Here is a 16,496-nt window from a genome sequence, read left to right as displayed (position 1 = left end):
CTTTCAGGCATTCGCAAGACTTTTTTATACCTTGTTTAGCCCACTGCCCGCCAATAATGACAATTTTGAATAAAAATAAAATTTTATTTTTGGCCAATTAGCGTACCCTTCATCCTTGTCCTGGGGCCAAAAAAGTCACCACAGAAAACAAATACACACACAAATAGAAAAACAACCACAAAATGACTATAAGTGTATAGGAATGGTGTATTGAACTTGCACAATTACATACACATCATTCTCTACAGTTTTTTAAAGAGGTGCTGACACTAGCAAACAGATAGGGATCAATAAGGTAGCTAATAAATATCAGGCCAGCCCCGGGGTCCTCCTTGTGAAAAGTAAAAAAAAAATAAATAAATAAAATCGACCTCCTCGGAGGTTATTTTCGGGAATCTAGAAAACAGAAGTTTCCTAAGGTAGTTTTGTCTCGATCGGCCCCATTTCCGCCCCCCCCCCCCTCAACTTTTGGACATCTCCGTATCTGCCCCTGAATATGGTCCCGGGCAGAGAAGTACTGTCGGAAAAACGTTTAATAATACAAATAATAGTACAGTACGATCGACTTTGAATATACTCAACTTGGATTTATTCAAATTATAGCAAGTATTAGCTATAAAACTCAACTTTAAAAAGAATGTTACTTTTATCAAGAGCAGATAAACAAACATTAAAACAGTATGGTATTCATTGTCAGTTTAGTATTGTACATTTTGCTTTCCTTATGTGTATGTATCCTGAAAAAATATGTTGCAAATAAAAGTACTTTCTTTACACCTTGGGGAGTATTTCTAGTCATGCACAATCTATAGTCTTAGAATTTAAATGATATGAAATTAAAAAAATGGTGATAAAAGCTTTTATAATTGGAAGAGTTTAATGTTACATATACTACTGTAGGTGGGTTTTGTTTCCTTCTAGAGTAAATTAACTCTCTTGCTGTGGAAGGAGTCTTGGAGAAGTTCTGGCAATGCATTAGAAATATATTGATCTCCAGCCTTGCCTTTCATTTACCATCCGGTGCCAACCTAGCAAGACGAAACTGGCACCATCTCGCACTGCTCATGAGATGTGGTAGAAGAGCCGAGCACTGTTCCGACGGCGCATGTACACCTTTCCAGCGTGTAATTGTGTTGAAGCCATTCAATTAGTTTCCCACCTTGTTAATTTTTGTCCAAACCATCAGGAGGTATGCAGCAACTGTATGGCGTCTCAGAGGAGGTCGCAGACTGGCCTACCAACTTTGAAGTTGATGTGTAGCGAAGAACCACGCAAGAGAAAAGAAGCTTTCACGAGTTATCCACAATACAGCATTTTCCTCAACATCCAAAGCAATCCTTACTTGTTTCTTTGATTAGTTTCTATGATATTTTATAGTTCAGTTAATTTAATAATGTTTTCAGGTTACTTTATACTGTAAAATCTACTGTTTTTTTCCTTTTTCTGAAGCAAATGATGAGCACTAAAAAATCTATTTTTTATATTATAAAAATAAGTAATAGTTTTTGTTAATTACAAGCATATACATTCTAACAATTTAAGCAGCACGCCATTATGACATAAATATTCATTAAAAAAAATGAATATTCATCACTTACAAAACTTCAAAACAGCTTAAAACCAAGATAAATAAATGAAAACATGCAGTCGAGATGTATGATTATTTCAATTACGTAAATGCTGTCTGTACATAAAAGACGTAAGCAGAGCACCAAAATCTAATGAATAATTTATTCATTAAAAGAGCTACATATTCGTCTGATAAAAACTTTAAAGCCATGGCTGCCAACCAGGAAACAATCCGGACAAGTTTTTAAAATCTCTTGCCTCTTGTATCAACCTACTAACTTGACCACTAACACTAAGCACTACGCCGTCTTCCTCCCCTTGCAGTTTTTGGCGCAGTCTCAACAGCGCCCTCTTGGCCATTTTGTTCACCTCCTCTGTGCTACTGCCCCCATTGCCATCAAAATCCAATGTTGTGCTCAACATTGATGCATCTGGGTCAGTTTGTTGGATGTTGCGAGCTTTCAGTGGAGATATTGTCCAGTCATAGAGGGGGTCATAGAGGAGCACCTAGTAACAAAATAAATGCATTAATTGATTAATTGAAAATCATACAATGTGACACTGTAGTATCACATTGTTATATATAATTTTTAATTTTCTTTTAGACAAGACATTTAAGCGACTTTTTATACCTTTTTTAGAAAAAAAATGTAAGCAAAGTACAAAAGTAATATTTTTTTAAAACAATTATTACTAGGATTACAGTATTATCAATATTATTGATAATACTGTTTTACTATCATTGTTTATTATTGGGAACTATGCTTAAAATTAATTGAGAGAATAATTCACCTCTAGAATAGTTAGCAAAGCCTCCTGGGAGTTGTGCATTACCTCCATCGTCTTCTCACAACATCTGAAATGAGCAGTGTTGTAAAAAAAAATGTCATTATTGATAAAAACAACAATAATAAAAATTATACCTAAAATAACATGATTGATATTAATAATATAATAAATAATAATAATAATATAATAAAAAATAATAATATTAATAATAAATAATAATAATAAAAATATTAATAATAATAATAATAATAATAATAATAATAATAATAATAAGTGCCTTGCTTACCGCCGGAATACTCCCTCAACACTAGCAACGCCCATTCCATCCTCTATGTCTCTTGTAAGACGAAAGGGAACTGTTTCAGGAGTATAAAGAATCTTGCCTTGTTCAAATGCAACACCTAAAAAATCCATTCAATATAAAATATTATAGAATATATTGATTAAACATACCATATCACAATAAAGAATCTTGCCTTGTTGAAATGCAACACCTAAAAAATCCATTCAATACAAGAATATATTACATAAACATACCACATTATATAACATAAAAAAATGTAACATATAATAATAATCTCTCTACATTTTTAATGACAATTTAGTAAAACATTCTTGTGCTTAAACCAAGTATATAAACTGATTAACTTGCCTAGATCGATGTGGACCAGTTCAGCGGTGTTGCAGTCAATCAATATATTTTGAACATGGCGATCACCCAGTCCAACTACGTAACCAACTAGAGAAATGAAATGAAAAACACACAGAATAACAGCATACAATATTCAAACATACAAACAACATAGCAAGACATAGTGGGAAAAATTGTAATACAAAGAATGGCACACAAACTATAATAACATACAACAAATTAACAAATGTCTTTTATCTAACATTCTAATTAAAGACAAAAGCTGCTGAAGAAAATGAAAACCCCAGTCCCAAAAGTGGTCTTTAACTGGAGGGAGACCAGTACTTAACACGTTATCTCGTCATTGCGGACTTATAAAATCCCCATAAAAGAAAATGCATACGTTTAGAGTCCGTACTGAGCCCAAAAAATCCGCAATGAAAATATAACGTGTTACTTACAAAAAAAGACTATACATGCTTGATGAAGTAGATTTGTAGATTAAATATAACACAACTAATTCCAACTAATTCCGACAACCCCATCTGGTGGTCTTTAGCGGCCACCAATAGGAGGGTGGATGGACACATAGCAGCACGAAAAAAAACAGCTGAACAAAGGGCGGATGAACTCCTCGGAGCCAACGGCCAACCATGCCTTAGTTTAAGGAGTAGGTTTTTTTAGTTTCATAAAATAACTTCAACTTTCTTTTTTCTCAAAATGTCCAAATCAAAGAGCTCAATCACCAAGCGCATAGAGGCTTTTTCGCATGATGCGCTCTACAAATCCAACTATTATTATTATTATGAACAAAGCATGCATGGTGAAGTGAATGAGTGTTACCTATGGATGAGGTAGCCACGCTTCTTGTGTAGGCCAAACGCCTTTCAAACCAACAGTTGGGATCCACAAACTTCTCCATAAAGAAGTATCTAAAGACTGGCTTAAAGTTGTTCAAAACCTGTTGAAATGTTGCATACTTCTGTGCTTTATCATGCGCATTCTAGAGTGAAAAAAGAAAACATAAATAACTTTAAATATGTGTATTGTCAATTAGTTACAAATAGTTAGGTGCAGTAACATCAACATCGTCCTTTTTTTTTGTAGGCCCCTAGTTGGCTAGTTTGCCATAGCCATTACTCCCCTCTAACCATCATCTTGAGGGATGAAATAAAACAATTTTAAAGGGTGAAGCTCAAAATGCATAGTGCCCCGGTAATCTTAAAATATATGTAAAATACTCTCAACAACAAAAAAGCATGTACGTATGCACAATTTGCTTAAAAGCAAACAGTTGATACAGTGACATCCACAGCCTTACTTTGTTCATGCCAAATCAGTGTGTTTGAAAATCGATTGAAGGTACTTACGGTCATTTTCTTGCGGCAATCTAAAGCGGTCCAGTCATTTGGTCTATATCGTTTGTGGGCTCCGATCCCAGACTTACTAGCAGGACCTATCAGGTACTGTCCTATTGGCATGGTTCCTTCACACCACTCCAATAACCCACTCCTCTGGGATAATGGTATAACCTGAATAGAATGTGAATACAGCATTATAAGAGTTATAAGAATAAAATATAACTTAAGTAAAATGAGGGGAGGGGAGGGGAGGGGAAGGACCCGCCGAACGCGAAGCCGACGAATCCTCCAGCGGTGGAGGCGAGTCATCCGGCGCCGCTACAACCCCCGACGCAGCCGGCAGCGAACCCTGAGATCGAGTGGCAGCCTGAGCTGTCCAATCTAGAGCCGCCGCAAACTTAGTCGGGGGCCAGCGCGCACAAATCTCGCAAGGCTCAGCCTTGCTACACAAGCGACACAACGGGCACTCCGAGTGCCGGTCGAACTTAACACTCGGTTTAGGGCCCCACACGCCGAGCACAAAGACTTGCGAGCGGACATGCCGATCGAGACTACAATAAAAACAAAAGGATATCTTGTCAAGTTGAAAATAAATCCAAGGCAAATATAAGAACAGAATTGCTTGAAAAGACTGCTAGTAATTTCAAAGGCTAGAATGTATCCAACTTCGAACAACGTCGAAAAGGGAATGAGGACGTTTGTTAGGGAGACGGTTCGCACGTGGCGCCTTGGGTCGGACTGTTCCATTTTTTTTTTCGAAGGGGTGTTCCGTTTTGGCAACAATGGCAATTAGTCGGTTATCCAGGTAAGTATTCACGAAATAGACTGGTATAACCTGAATAGAATGTGAATACAGCATTATAATAGTTATAAGAATAAAATATAACTTAAGTAAAATGAGCCTTGGATAGATGTCTGTCCACTCTATTATGTTTACACGACAAATACCTGTGATTAGCTCATAAATGTGTGTAATATGACAACATCATGCCCATATATGGTCAAATCAGATACTGTATATATATATCACAGAGAATCTGTGGCTTTGTGTTTAAAATGCTCTACATTTCTCTTTTCTACTAAGCAATTAGTAGAGCTCCACAAAGTACACTATAGGAAAATTATTCTACAAAGTTTAATTTAATGCTTGAAAAAAAATTCCTAAGGGCCTGCAATCTAAACCAAGGTAATTCAACAAAAGGACGCACATCTCTGCTCTCGAACATAGCGCGTGCGTACAGTCCTTTGATCTTTACTGTGGCATCGACAATCTGATACTAGTTGTGAGTACAGCCGTCAATTATTAGTCTATGCGTGCCATACGTTTTATGGTGTTAGTTACTGTTCTATTAATTTTGGGTACTTCCCAATGTCTGTTACATCTGATTCCTTTTGACCACAAGCTTGTTAAGTGCTTCTATAAACTACAATTTGATTCTTGAAAATTGACCAACAAAATTAAAGTTATTGCAAACGAAAATGTACAATTTTTTAATGAAAATTTGTGTTAAACTGTCATTTTGACAATGTTGGACTAAGGTGCACAAAACAAAAATTTAAGTAGATACAGAAAATTTATTTATTTTTTCTGCAAAGTAAGTATCATGAACCACCGGAAACCACTTTATTGATAAATGTTGAAATTTTAGTCTAATGTTAATGCAAAAATTCATTAGTGCTGCAGCCACACTCTGGAACGCACTACCACTTCACATTAAAAAATCAACATCAATTGCTTTATTTAAAAAATCACTCAAAACGCACTTATTCCAACAATAACATGAAGCGCCACTGATAATTACTTTGGTTTTTTAAATGGCGCTATGTAAGTTCTTACCTTATTATATCACAGAGAATCTGTGGCTTTGTGTTTAAAATGCTCTACATTTCTCTTTTCTAAGCAATTAGTAGAGCTCCACAAAGTACACTATAGGAAAATTATTCTACAAAGTTTAATTTAATGCTTGAAAAATAATTTCTAAGGGCCTGCAATCTAAACTAAAGTGTAATAATTTTCCACTAGTGTACGATGCACGCTGTAATTCAATCGCTGTCTTTTAATGTTAGTTTTGATAATCAACTGTTGACAGCAGTCATCGGTTGCTACAGTGATTTGATCAATATGCTTTGTGCGTATTTACATTTAGCTGTGCGTATGCTGATTTGTGCTCCTGCAGTACGCGTTAACTACACATCAGCAGTACAGTACGGGTATGATGAATAACTATTGTAATTTGTATTGCGTTAGAAAGAACAAGAACAGCCACTAACCTTGTATCTCCTGACGTGAAGCTTGCGTTTCTTTGTTTCTGGATCCTTCATCAAAAGTGAGTTAACTAAACCGAAGACCTGTTGCATGACAGCGTCTTGGCGTAAATCATCCCGTCCCTGAAATCACAAACAAAATACACAAGTTTCGGCCCCAATTAATAATTTGGATTGTAAGTAAGGATTCAGTTGCTGACCCTCATCTTCTCTGATAAGAACTAGGACTATACAACCAACGAACACAACTGACTTGTGTGAACACAGAACATCCTTTGAGACCAGTTGGGGGGGGGGGTTTGGACATTGAAAGGTTATCCTTAAAGTACAAACAACCTGTGTAATGTTTCTTGTCAAAATACTTAAGTCATTTGATAAAGCCTGGTTTACACTACATTCTCGCCACAGTTTTTTTTTTTTTTACTGCAACCATTGCTCTAGCGTAGCAGTCCCCACACAATCGGGAAGGAACCGATACAACCAACCAATCAGCATCACCGAAAGCTGTCGGTGATAGTTTGTAGCGATTTTCTAGGAAACCAAGCTTAAATTTCTGGTTTTCCTGAGCATAAAAAAAAAAAAAAAAACTCTGACACTGTTAAAATGTCTCCTATTAAAGCTCTGTCCAAATTAACAAACTTTCTTCGACAAAAACTGTAGTATGCCTATATATATTCAAGATCTGCCTATAAATGGTCATGTTGTGATGTCATCACAACCATATTTGGGCATACCTTATTTTTTTTGTCAAATAAAATTTGATAGTCTGTAAAGAGCTTTAGATAAAAGGTTATAATGTAATTTGTAACATACCTTTACAAGTTGTGTGTAACGACGCCCATTTGACCCAATGCAAGTGAGGATTTTGGGAAGGTTCACACCACCAGCAAGCTTGAACGTTGGCTCAAAATCTTTGACATACACAATGTTGTCATAGCGACAAGTTGGATCCACTGGAAGTTCTAATGTCGGCACGGCAACATGCTCAAGATCCTTAATTTGCATTATTGACTGGTTTGATGGAATTTTGATTGGTTCTGTGAGATAAAAGTTTAAAATATTTTTACTATTATCATACCAGTACTACTAAACAAATACCACTGTACTGTACATATTCAATTTTTACTTTGCTAATATTGATTTTTTTAAATTTTTTTAAAAGATGTCATTCTTATCTAACATTATAATACAGAAAGCTGCCATGCACAAACAAAAAAATCAAAAGTTTGTTAGAAATATTGTGACTATCACAGGGTTCCAAGAGAAGATGCAAGCCATTTATATTGTGAAACTCTATACTTTAAACTATTAACTCTCAGTTACATTAATATACAATAAAAACATATTATATTTCGATTCCATTTAACTTCTGGTTTAACATAACTGTAGCTGATAAACTTTATACAAATTATTTGTTATTACATGGTCGTACTTACTTGTTTCTCGTCTATGCAATGAAGTATCAAGGTAGGCAAGATTAATATATGCCAATGAAAGCCTATTCTGTGATCTGATAACATCTGAGCAAGTTGACGATGTTTCCAAATAGGTCAGAAGATTTTGTGCAGCTGCCATTCTCTCCTGAGAAGTACAAACATGTACAAGTGTAATATAAATATATCATGCTAATTTATTCCTGTTTTTTTAAATAATTTTCTTGGTTTTAATAATTATAAAAAAATTGTATTACTTATTAGAAATAATATATAGTTTGTCTTACTTATATCATTAATATTCTTTTAAATTATAAATACCAATGAAAAAAGCCCGAACCTCAACTGTTTGACCTTTATCCCCTCTGCTTCCTCCTGCAGACTTCCTATTGGTCAGTTGTGTGTCTTTATTTGCATTTGCCAAAGCCAGGATGATGGGCAATGTGTGGTGTGGGTGATCCACTACAGTCTTTTTTATGACATCTTGCAGAACTTTCTGGAAATTTACTCTACCATGTTCTTTTGTGGTCATACGGGCAGCTAGCTGCGGCATGAGGGGCAAGAACTTGCGGCTCTCAAGTTTCCCAAGAGCACACTAGAAGAGATTCAAAATTACATAAATCAAAGGTAATGTTATTAGGATATTTGGATAAGGACCAAAAACATGCAATGTTTGACTTAGTGGATTTTTTTTTTTAAATAAGGAATAGTCTATCCAAAACAACTCCAATCTCTAAACCTTACATTGAGATTTAGTTTGTGTAACACATCATATGTGTATGTTTGTCTTGACAAGGGATTTTCACCTACAAGTAGGACAGTGATAAATTCGCTATTGACAATCCTTGGTGCACGTGTTTTGTGCCTAAATAAATAAAATTTAAAAAATTAAAAAAATTTGACAGATAAAAGAATAGTGTGTGTGACCAGTGGTGGTGCATGAAATGGGGTCCGACATGTCTGACAGAGGGGTTTGAGCCGAATGGCTGATAAAGTCTCTGTCGACGACCCAGAATAAAAACACTCTTGTAAGGTTCACGGGGAGAGTTTTTATGGTTTAGCATAGTCCAAAATGTGCTTTTAGACCATAATATTAGAGATTGGCAGTCAAAATAACGTTATTTGGATAAGCAAATTATAATTTTTTTGATCCGATGACCTAGTCGTGCGTCAGACAACAGAATAGTCCAGGCCTGCTGGTGTCGCTACTGTGTGTGACTAGGTTTATGTATTTAAATATAAGAGGAGAGAAACCCTTCTTACTTCAATTGCGTTATTAACGTCCGCATCACTTGCGTTATCAAACCAAAGCGAACAAACACGGAACATTCTGATATCATTCTGATCACCGCATGTCAGACACTTCAAATACCAATTAACTGCTTTATGAAGGTAGTTGGCTTTATCATCTGCCATTGCTTCCAACTCTGTTTCATCAATCTCCTTTTGTTTCTCCAGAGTTCGCTGATATCTTTGAAATTAGCAACAAATGTGAATTGTAAAGAGCAACAAAATGTTTTATGTACTACAATGTTATCTTGTAAACAACAATAACTAATGAACTGAATCAAACATTGATTGAAAGAATACCATTTCTAAAAAAAATGAAATTAGTTAAATTTCAAATTTGTTGGTGTGAAAATTTTATACCAAACAACAGCATTTCCAAATATGAAGAAAACAATTAATATTAATAACCAAACAAAGCATTACCATAGAGTGAACAATACAGTTGCATATCTATGGGAATGCATTGGAAGGAGGCATGTATCCCCAAAAAAGCACCCCCACACTGGAAAATGTTTGAAGCAAAAAAATTACACAAGTAAAATCACCTCAAATAACCTTATTTTGTAAGCTGGCCACCCCCCACCCCCTCACTTAATTACCAAGTCCCCCACTTTACATTCATGCCAACCATTTCATTTTCTCATTTGAAGACTCTATGATATGACACTGAACAATATAAATTCAAGTAAGAGCATTCCCTAAATAAAGTGAGTTATACTTACTTGCTTTTATGATTGTCACCCATGGCTTTGAGACTCTGTAGGTCTGCACGACACTTGGTCAGTAAGGCTTGTTTACTCTCAAACACCTTAGATTTCATGTAGTTACAAATATTTTGGTAATGGGTGTCTGCAAACCGTGCGAGAGAAAGGTAGGCTTGCATAGCAGGTGAGCTTGTGTTGTTCGTTGAATCGTAAATTATCACAGCCTGCAAGCGCATAAAAAATTATTATAATTCAAAACAAGTGTACAAGCATAAAGTACTATGTCAATATGCCCACGGTTCCACGCAACACTGCTTGTTACCAAGCACCTAGCAAATAGCGACATCAAAGCTAAGTGCCTGTACAGCTAAGCAACAGTTTTAGTAGCTTTTTTGACTGGTGTATTCAATTCCCTAAAAAATGGGAAAAAAATTTTAAAAATTTATAGCCAGTTTTTAAAAATTAGTATACAGCACAGATGAGCAATGTGCAGCCTGAATGGCAAACTTGTTAAGGCCTGCGACAACCCTAGGTTTGCGGCTCACCTACCCTCGTTGGCTAGAAAACCCCTTGTTTTTATGGCCCAACACCGGTCATCCGTAAAAAGTAATATTAAAACTAAGTATAAAGTGGTATAAAAGCAGTTCATGAAGGTTTTTGCAAGCACACTTGAATCCTCAAAGTTTGGGTGCAGCCCTTGGTATTAAATCAAAAATTCAACCCTTTGTTATGCACACCTCTGGTGTATATATTGACCATGTTGTATACCAATGGCCACCCACTAACATTAACATTGGAAGCTTTCTGAAGCAAGTGTTGACCGATCATCATGATATTCAGAAATAAAACAAAACTAATGTTACATGAAGCGACAATAACCATACTGTACCTTCTCCAAATAGTCATCCATAATAGTGTTTGGACTTTCTGTGTGGGTCTCTGCTAACCACTGGCCATATATACCAAGAGCTTGTGGGTAGATTGATTTAAATACTTCATTTTTCTTTGATGTCTGTAAAATCAAAATAAAAAACCTAATTTTAAGTGAGCTTATTTATTATTAAATATTGTTTTTAATGTTAAAATTCTCTTTCAAAAACCAGGATCAGACTTTTTGAAGACCAATGAGTGTCTGTCTTTAAGCACTTACCTTTACCTTAGGTGAGCAGAGGCGGATTCAAGGGTGGGAGTGGGAGGGAGTCTTCCCATGGCCTCCTTAACTTTTAAAAGTTATTTAAAAAAAATGGAGAAAAAAAGAAACTTTTATTTAAATTTGAGACTAAGAGTGCTATTTCCAGCCATCTAGAGGTGTATTTTCATAAATTTTCTTACTTGAGGGGTTGACATTGTCTAGACCCTCCATCTGTGAAAGTGCCCCCGGAGCCCCTCTATTTAAAATTCTTGCATCCACCACTGGTGAAAATACATAAATCAGCAAGCAGTAATAAAGAAATGAAGATGATTTTTGAGGGCTGTTATAAATACGGAACAAAGGTAATTAGTCAATTTATTCAGTGTTTTCATGAGCAATTTTTCAATGTTTACCATTACCTTTGCAAGTTGACCAATGCAGATTTTCAGCAGATGTTTGGCAGTGTCTTGTTCTCCCCGTCCCCAAAACACATTAGCTTTCTCAAGTTGCCAAACCCACTTCCTACAATCGTCATGGTTACGGGACTCATTCAGCTTTGAAAGTTGAGCTACTGCTCTCTCTGCAATCTTGTTTCAACAACAAAATATAAATATTATATTCATAAAAACTAAATTTTATATCAGTTCTTTTAGCCAATTCTAAATTTACAAAACTTTTACAATATTATGACATTTGATAATTCATTCATTTGTCTTTCATGGTTTATAAATGGCTGTTGTCTGTACAAATTCAAAACATATTTATTTGATCAAATAACTTTACTTGGCTTCAAATTGCAGGTTTGGATGCAGTAGAACCCCTCATTTGGGACACCCCTATCAAAGGGACACTTTTCTTTTCACCCACAAAACAAGTGAAAGTATATCTTTTAACACTAAGGCCAACGCCTATTCAGGGGACACCTCTATTGAGGGGACACTTTTTTTGTCCTGAATGTATCCCTTAATAGGGGGTTCTACTGTATTTTAAATATGTGTACTGTATTCATCTTACATGGTATCTACCAGCTTTTCTGGCAAGCTCAGATTGACTTAACATGTGTTGTGACATCACATCCTGTAGTATCATTAAACCGGGGTTCAAAGTGTACGCTATATCTAAGATGGATGACCTGATGGCCAGAACAGGCTCAACAAACTCAAAATCAAGGTCTTGTACAGTACTTATGTCTTTCCATGATTCGCTGACACTATCTGATCTATTGTTTCTGTGAAAAACACAATTGTATTTTTATCAATTGTATAAAAATCAGGAAAAAATTATGAATAGCTCATTTAAAGGCTTTACCTAAATTAACTTCTAACCAGAAACGAATAAAAAAAAGTTTTTGCTGATTTTTGCTCACATTTTACTACAAAATCCTCAAATTGATTACCACCAAATTTAAAGGGTCTGTAAAAAAATATGAATACAGGAAAGTTATTATTTAACTGTCAGTTATCATTAAAATTTTAAAATTTAAGTTGAATAATTATAAATATACAAATTAGGCAATTAAGAATATAGAATTGAATTGCTAGGCTTCATGGCAGAAGCACATCTTTAAAGCATATTTGAAGATTTGCAGAAACTCCAAAAAGCCAGCGCTGAAACATTCAATATGAAGTTGGTTTGAATTCTGTAAGAAGAACATGATCATTATCTCTGATCTCCCATCTAAACATAATATAATAGGTGCAAAGGACAGTGGTTATTTAAACACATTTCTTAGTTGACATCAGTTTACATGTAGTATTAAATTGAAAGCAACTTACTTGATATAATGCATGCTGTTCTGCACCTCATTTAACATCTGTAATTCACACAGCAGTGGATAAACATTCTGATTGCTCTCCAGACTCACATGACAGAGGTCATGTAGGACCTGACCTTCAGCCTTGTTGATCCACAGTTTGAAAGTGTTTTCATCTTTGTTCTTCATGGCGGTTAAAGATTTGTAAACACTTTCGTGGAATCCAGAAGATGACTCCAAACTTTAAAACAGTAATAATACAATGGATTGTGTATTTATGTAAAAATCATCCTGTTCTTAGATTTTTATGTGCTTTGAGATTTTCTGAATAAATTCATACAGTTTGTTATAATTTATACATCAACTTACCATTGACAATTGTACTTTGACCCTAAGTAACCAGAACCAACCAGAACGCAAAAATAAACAAAGAACTAAACGAAAACATACAAATGCATTTGTGCAGGAATGTGGGAGAATGCGTGTGTTTGCAGGACATTCACAGATTCCTGATCTTGTTCTGGTTGATCAGTTTAGTTCGACTGACAATCCTGAAAGCTCCAATGGAATACAAACCACAGACCACTGAGAGAGACATACAGAATATACTGTACACCAGGCCTGCAAAGGCAGTTCAAAGTAGACAACAATACTGTAAGAGCAGAGCACACTTATCGAACCATACCTCATTCCATCCCACCAAATAACCTTTAAAACTAGCATAATTTACACTTTACTACTCACCAGAAATTATCAAATTGCATATCCCATTGGCCCAGCCTCCAAGCAGCTTCATACTGATGCTCTGCAACTTCCCCTGCGAATTTTATAATTGATTCGATTTCTTAAAATTCTACGTATTTTCCAACGGGTACCGGTAACTGTGCGGTGGTTCAGGTTTATAACTGTCTCTTATACACATCTAGATGTGTATAAGAGACAGATCCTGTCATTGTCTCTGTGTTTACAAACCCCAGAAACAGTTTAAACTCATGCTCGCCAGAAGGCCCAAAACATGCGGAGCCAAAAAACAATATGATCAAGTAGTAAAGAATCACTTCCTTTCAACAGCTAGTGGCCACATCCCAATTTTCCATAGCACTCCCGTCATCAGCTGCCCCTGCCCCCTTTTAATTTTAATACTCTTAGGTACAATACTACAATAAAATGATTCACCTGTAGAAGACCAGATACAGAGCCTGTTGCCTCTTGCTGTAGGTGGGAATCATATGCAGACAATGCCTTCATCCATCTACCCTCATGTTCATATGTGTGTATTCTACAATAGTAAACATATCAACAAAGATTTTAACAAAATATGTATTGCCACAGCAAATCATATATTTCAATCAATACATTTTTAAAAATTATTGACATAATAAACATATCACATTTTCACCACACGCAACACAACTCCTGCAGAAGCAAACACTTGGATGCCTGTTTCTTTTGTTAATAAAACATAATTATCTATTGGTGGCAGAGCCAAGCCAAAGGAGGGATAATTTGCACAGGCAGTTTTCCAATAAATGCACAAACGTCAAATCAAGTCATTTTTTCCGATATTTTTTTAATCTCTAAAACATACATATCGAACATTTAACTTTTATCCTACATTTTTACCTTTCTCTGATTTATAATCGATAAATGCTCTACAAATGGTATTTACGGAAGTTTGTCCTAGCGTACAGACATAAAATGTGATTTTCAAAGCCAGTTTTCTCAAAATACACTTACCGAGTATCCTAACTTTAATTGCCTATAACTTTGCCATAAACTACCATATCAAAGTGATTTTTTTTTTCATTTTAAAGATAATAATGTCTAGTTTCATATGCACAAAACTCAATTTTGAAAATTTTGACTTATCCCTCCTTTGGCTTGGCTCTGCCACAATACATATACATACTGAAATAAAAAGACTGAAACTTATAGTTTTTTACTGTATATAATTTACATTTTGTTTGGCAGCATTTTATTTGGTAGTGACGAAAATACATTATCTCATTATTTTAAAAAAGAAGAAAAATCTAAAACTACAGTCTACGCATAAACTGATAATTTACTGTGTAGAAAAAAAAAATTTTCATTCTGAAAGTTAGTACAACCACCACTGCAATTCACACACCTAAAATGTAGTTTAACTTACTTAAATTTAATTTATCCAGAAACATTCTTACCACCTACGATGAAATTACAATAAAAATAATTTTCAAATGTGTTGCATACGTCTGTGATAAATAAAAAGAATATAAAAAAATGCATGTGTTTGGAGCTGATTCATTCTACAAAAAGTCCACAAGACAATCGTCTCAATTTCACCACACACTTGTTCTCGCACAACTTCACATGCAAAATCCATTTTCGCCTGTGGTGCTATCATATGGAATGATACCCTCCACCCTCCAAAATAAAAAAATTAGTTTAATCACATTCAAAACACACTTAAGAACACTCATGTTGAATAACTAGTATGTTTTCAAAAACTCAAAGTCGTCGTCTGTTGAATCTTTTGCTTTTATAAGTGTAGTTAAGTTCTCAAGCGTGCCTATAACTTACAAGCTGTGGATTACGATAGGTGTTGCCATTTGCTATAATGTACAATAGGTTTAGACAAAGCAAGTGAAATAAATTGAATTGAATTGAATTGGAGGAATTGGAATTGTCATAAGTCAAATAATCGTGGGTAAATGCAGATGAGGAGGTGGAACCAGTTCGAGTAATTACTGTAGGTTAGACTTTATATTAACTTATAAAGCACTCTTATGCACATGTTCGCACACACATTTATGAATTTTATACAAAATATTAAACCATTTGTTTTTTCTGCAAAATCATAATTGTCTAAAGTACTGTAGTTGATATTTCAAAACTACATCTCACCTGGCACTTGTGTCGGTTAGGCGACCGGCTCCGTAACCATAGATACCATCTGGTTCGCCGATATTGCGATATGAATCAAGGAGAAGCTGCCGGACATTGATGCCATGGTCGCCACTCAGACAAGACAGAGTCTCAAATGCTGACGTTCGGTCACTCATCATATCATCATTTCCATTTCTACCATTTCTAAAGAAAATGAGGACATAGTGATATAGTTTATGTATAAGCTGTCTCTTATACACATCTAGATGTGTATAAGAGACAGACACTGCACAGTGGGTAAATAAATTCTCATGTTTATTATTTAAAAAAAAAACTTAAACAAAATACACAAATCATTATACAAAATATTATTCTGTAGATCCTTAATTATTAATGAAATAGATTTAAAATTTGTTGTGAGGTATATAAGAACATTTGACTGAATCGATCTACAAACCTTTGCTGGTCACACCATATCTCAGTGTACAGAATACATGTGAAATGAGCTGAGCATGCTTTGGCTGCCATGGCAACCACCAAATAATCCAGTTCTAACCAGAAGTTGTTGTCCCAAGCTGTACTTTTAAGATTTCTGAAACACAATTAGAAACATTTACAATATATCAACAAAATAACACTGGAACTTTGTTCATTGTTGAGAAGGGTGTTATTGTTGAGAAGGGTGCTTATTGTTGAGAAGGGTG

The 16,496-nt window shown here is 35.2% G+C and overlaps 1 protein-coding gene across 1 annotated transcript in view; it reads right to left on the bottom strand.

Moving 5' to 3' along the window:
- Nucleotides 1–649: 649 nt before the first annotated feature.
- The window catches only part of LOC117123769 (serine-protein kinase ATM-like), a 49,728-nt gene continuing 33,881 nt past the window's right edge, over nucleotides 650–16,496 (bottom strand). The window contains exons 45-64 of the mRNA XM_033269781.1: nucleotides 16,250–16,384; nucleotides 15,811–15,996; nucleotides 14,052–14,206; nucleotides 13,672–13,744; nucleotides 12,950–13,168; nucleotides 12,189–12,402; nucleotides 11,594–11,761; nucleotides 10,932–11,054; nucleotides 10,061–10,266; nucleotides 9,312–9,519; nucleotides 8,389–8,643; nucleotides 8,052–8,196; nucleotides 7,429–7,652; nucleotides 6,622–6,738; nucleotides 4,360–4,521; nucleotides 3,833–3,992; nucleotides 3,011–3,097; nucleotides 2,645–2,759; nucleotides 2,362–2,425; nucleotides 650–2,076 (exon numbers count right to left, since the gene is read on the bottom strand). Of these exons, the coding sequence (XP_033125672.1) occupies nucleotides 1,771–2,076; nucleotides 2,362–2,425; nucleotides 2,645–2,759; nucleotides 3,011–3,097; nucleotides 3,833–3,992; nucleotides 4,360–4,521; nucleotides 6,622–6,738; nucleotides 7,429–7,652; nucleotides 8,052–8,196; nucleotides 8,389–8,643; nucleotides 9,312–9,519; nucleotides 10,061–10,266; nucleotides 10,932–11,054; nucleotides 11,594–11,761; nucleotides 12,189–12,402; nucleotides 12,950–13,168; nucleotides 13,672–13,744; nucleotides 14,052–14,206; nucleotides 15,811–15,996; nucleotides 16,250–16,384 (3,322 nt within the window). The 3' untranslated portion in view covers nucleotides 650–1,770. The remainder of the gene's footprint in view (nucleotides 2,077–2,361; nucleotides 2,426–2,644; nucleotides 2,760–3,010; nucleotides 3,098–3,832; nucleotides 3,993–4,359; nucleotides 4,522–6,621; nucleotides 6,739–7,428; nucleotides 7,653–8,051; nucleotides 8,197–8,388; nucleotides 8,644–9,311; nucleotides 9,520–10,060; nucleotides 10,267–10,931; nucleotides 11,055–11,593; nucleotides 11,762–12,188; nucleotides 12,403–12,949; nucleotides 13,169–13,671; nucleotides 13,745–14,051; nucleotides 14,207–15,810; nucleotides 15,997–16,249; nucleotides 16,385–16,496) is intronic.

This window comes from Anneissia japonica, unplaced genomic scaffold, assembly GCF_011630105.1.
Source record: "Anneissia japonica isolate Jap-2015-1 unplaced genomic scaffold, ASM1163010v1 scaffold25213_len355544_cov161, whole genome shotgun sequence".
Lineage (NCBI taxonomy): Eukaryota > Metazoa > Echinodermata > Crinoidea > Comatulida > Comatulidae > Anneissia > Anneissia japonica.
The sequence above is the reverse complement of the archived record's forward strand: the minus strand, read 5'-3'. Positions and strand labels throughout refer to the sequence as shown.